Source organism: Camelina sativa, chromosome 6 (genome assembly GCF_000633955.1).
Source record: "Camelina sativa cultivar DH55 chromosome 6, Cs, whole genome shotgun sequence".
Classification (NCBI taxonomy): domain Eukaryota; kingdom Viridiplantae; phylum Streptophyta; class Magnoliopsida; order Brassicales; family Brassicaceae; genus Camelina; species Camelina sativa.
In genome coordinates, this window is record NC_025690.1 from 22,952,467 (window position 1) to 22,954,254 (window position 1,788).

The 1,788-nt window shown below is 37.0% G+C and overlaps 1 protein-coding gene across 1 annotated transcript in view; it reads left to right on the forward strand.

Annotated features, from left to right (window-relative positions):
* LOC109125049 (protein EARLY RESPONSIVE TO DEHYDRATION 15-like) overlaps window positions 811-1,788 on the forward strand; it is a 1,623-nt gene continuing 645 nt past the window's right edge. Inside the window, exons 1-3 of the mRNA XM_019246425.1 lie at window positions 811-949; window positions 1,245-1,608; window positions 1,699-1,786. Of these exons, the coding sequence (XP_019101970.1) occupies window positions 1,263-1,608; window positions 1,699-1,786 (434 nt within the window). The 5' untranslated portion in view covers window positions 811-949; window positions 1,245-1,262. The remainder of the gene's footprint in view (window positions 950-1,244; window positions 1,609-1,698; window positions 1,787-1,788) is intronic.

Consider the following 1,788-nt stretch of genomic DNA (forward strand, 5'->3'; position numbering starts at 1 on the left):
AAAAAAAAAAAAAAAAAAAAGATAACAGAACCATCAACCATGTAATCTCCTACTCTTGTTATCTTAAAGAAAGTATACAAACTATCATATGGGTCTAATCCAAGGATGTTCTTTAATTAAATCAAACTCCTCATTAAACAAATACAAGTTGAATGATTGATATTGCACGAAACCAGTTACAGTGACTGAGTGACACACACTTGACAAAATATGGCAGACCCCACAATCATCAGATCAAGCCAAAACCCGAAAATAACATCACTATTGAATATTCCTAGTCATCCTTAAAATCAATAATAATCTCCTCTGAGATATTTTCCTCCTCTAAATCGATCACAAGACTAACTTGGAAATTTAATTATCGATCGAGTTAAACAGAGATTACCTCTAGTTAAACAACTACAATATGTAACCAACAATCTCTTAAACAATTCCTACCGTATTTAGTTAAGACTTAAGAGTAGAGCGATGTCTACTCAGTAACTAAAATAAAAATCATGAGTGGGTTAGGCCCATTAGGTAGATAATGGGCTTATGCTGGATTAGGTTCTTCCAAGTCCTACCTTATCCTCTTCCGACCGAATTTAAAGATATTGTTTTAAAAAAGAATAAAAATAATTTTAACTTTTAGTGTGAGTAAGCCAACAGGATTGGAACGCAGAAAAAAAAAAGTCAATAAAAGCCAACAGTAACGCGTCAACACGTGGACGGCAGATTTACTCAAAACCATGTTAGCTATGGGTCCAGACCTACCCACTTGTCTCTCATCTTTTAATCATGCTCACGACTTTACGAACCTTAGCTTCGTCACCGAACCTCACTTTATATATTAACTACTCCTTCCTTCTCATCTTCTCGCAGCGTAGGTTCTGATCCTAATCCGTTTCACTTTCTTCAAAAATACAAAATCAACTTGTGCAAGTAGCAGCAGATATTTTCTCAGCCAAAGGTAAAAAGATCATCTTCTTCTTCTTCTCGATTTTGATGGATGAATCAAGTGATTTGTATCTTCTGGTTTTAGATCTTTGTGATGATCGTGTTGATCTATGAGTTTGACTAGTTTTGAACATATGTGATGATGATCAGTGATTTGATTTATCTTTAGATCTCAAGTGACCTGATCGGAAAAATATACAGATCTATTGAAACTATGTGCAAATGATTAAGCTATGTTGTGATTGATTGAGCAGTTGGATTTGGATTTTGATCTGAACATGTGTTGTTTTCTTCTTCTGTGTGTGTAGATCTAGAGGTTTTTAAGAATGGCGATGGTATCAGGAAGACGATCTACTCTAAACCCCGACGCACCTCTCTTTATTCCAGCAGCTGTACGACAAGTGGAAGATTTCTCACCGGAGTGGTGGCAATTGGTGACGACTTCGACTTGGTACCATGACTACTGGATCAGCCAGCACCAAGGTGCAGATGGTTTCTATGACAACGGAGAGAATGAGAATGGTGGAGGTCATCAGGTCGATGTAGCTGATCTTCTCCCAGAATCATTTGATTTCGATGACATGGAAGATTTCTTTGACAATGATGCTGCTGCTGAGTTTGATCAAGGTTTCGATGGACAAATGTATTACCATGCACAACCTTCTGAATTTGGTAAGTTGGTTTTGATTCTTCCCAATATTCAGGTTTGATTTCTGAATTTGTGTGAGACTAATTGTTTTGTTCTATCTATTGATCATCAAGGCTTAGGAAAGAATGGTGAGATGATTAGGAAATCAACTGGAAACAGGAGTCCTAGGTCGTATGTAGAACCGGCTAAGTATGCGGAGAAGC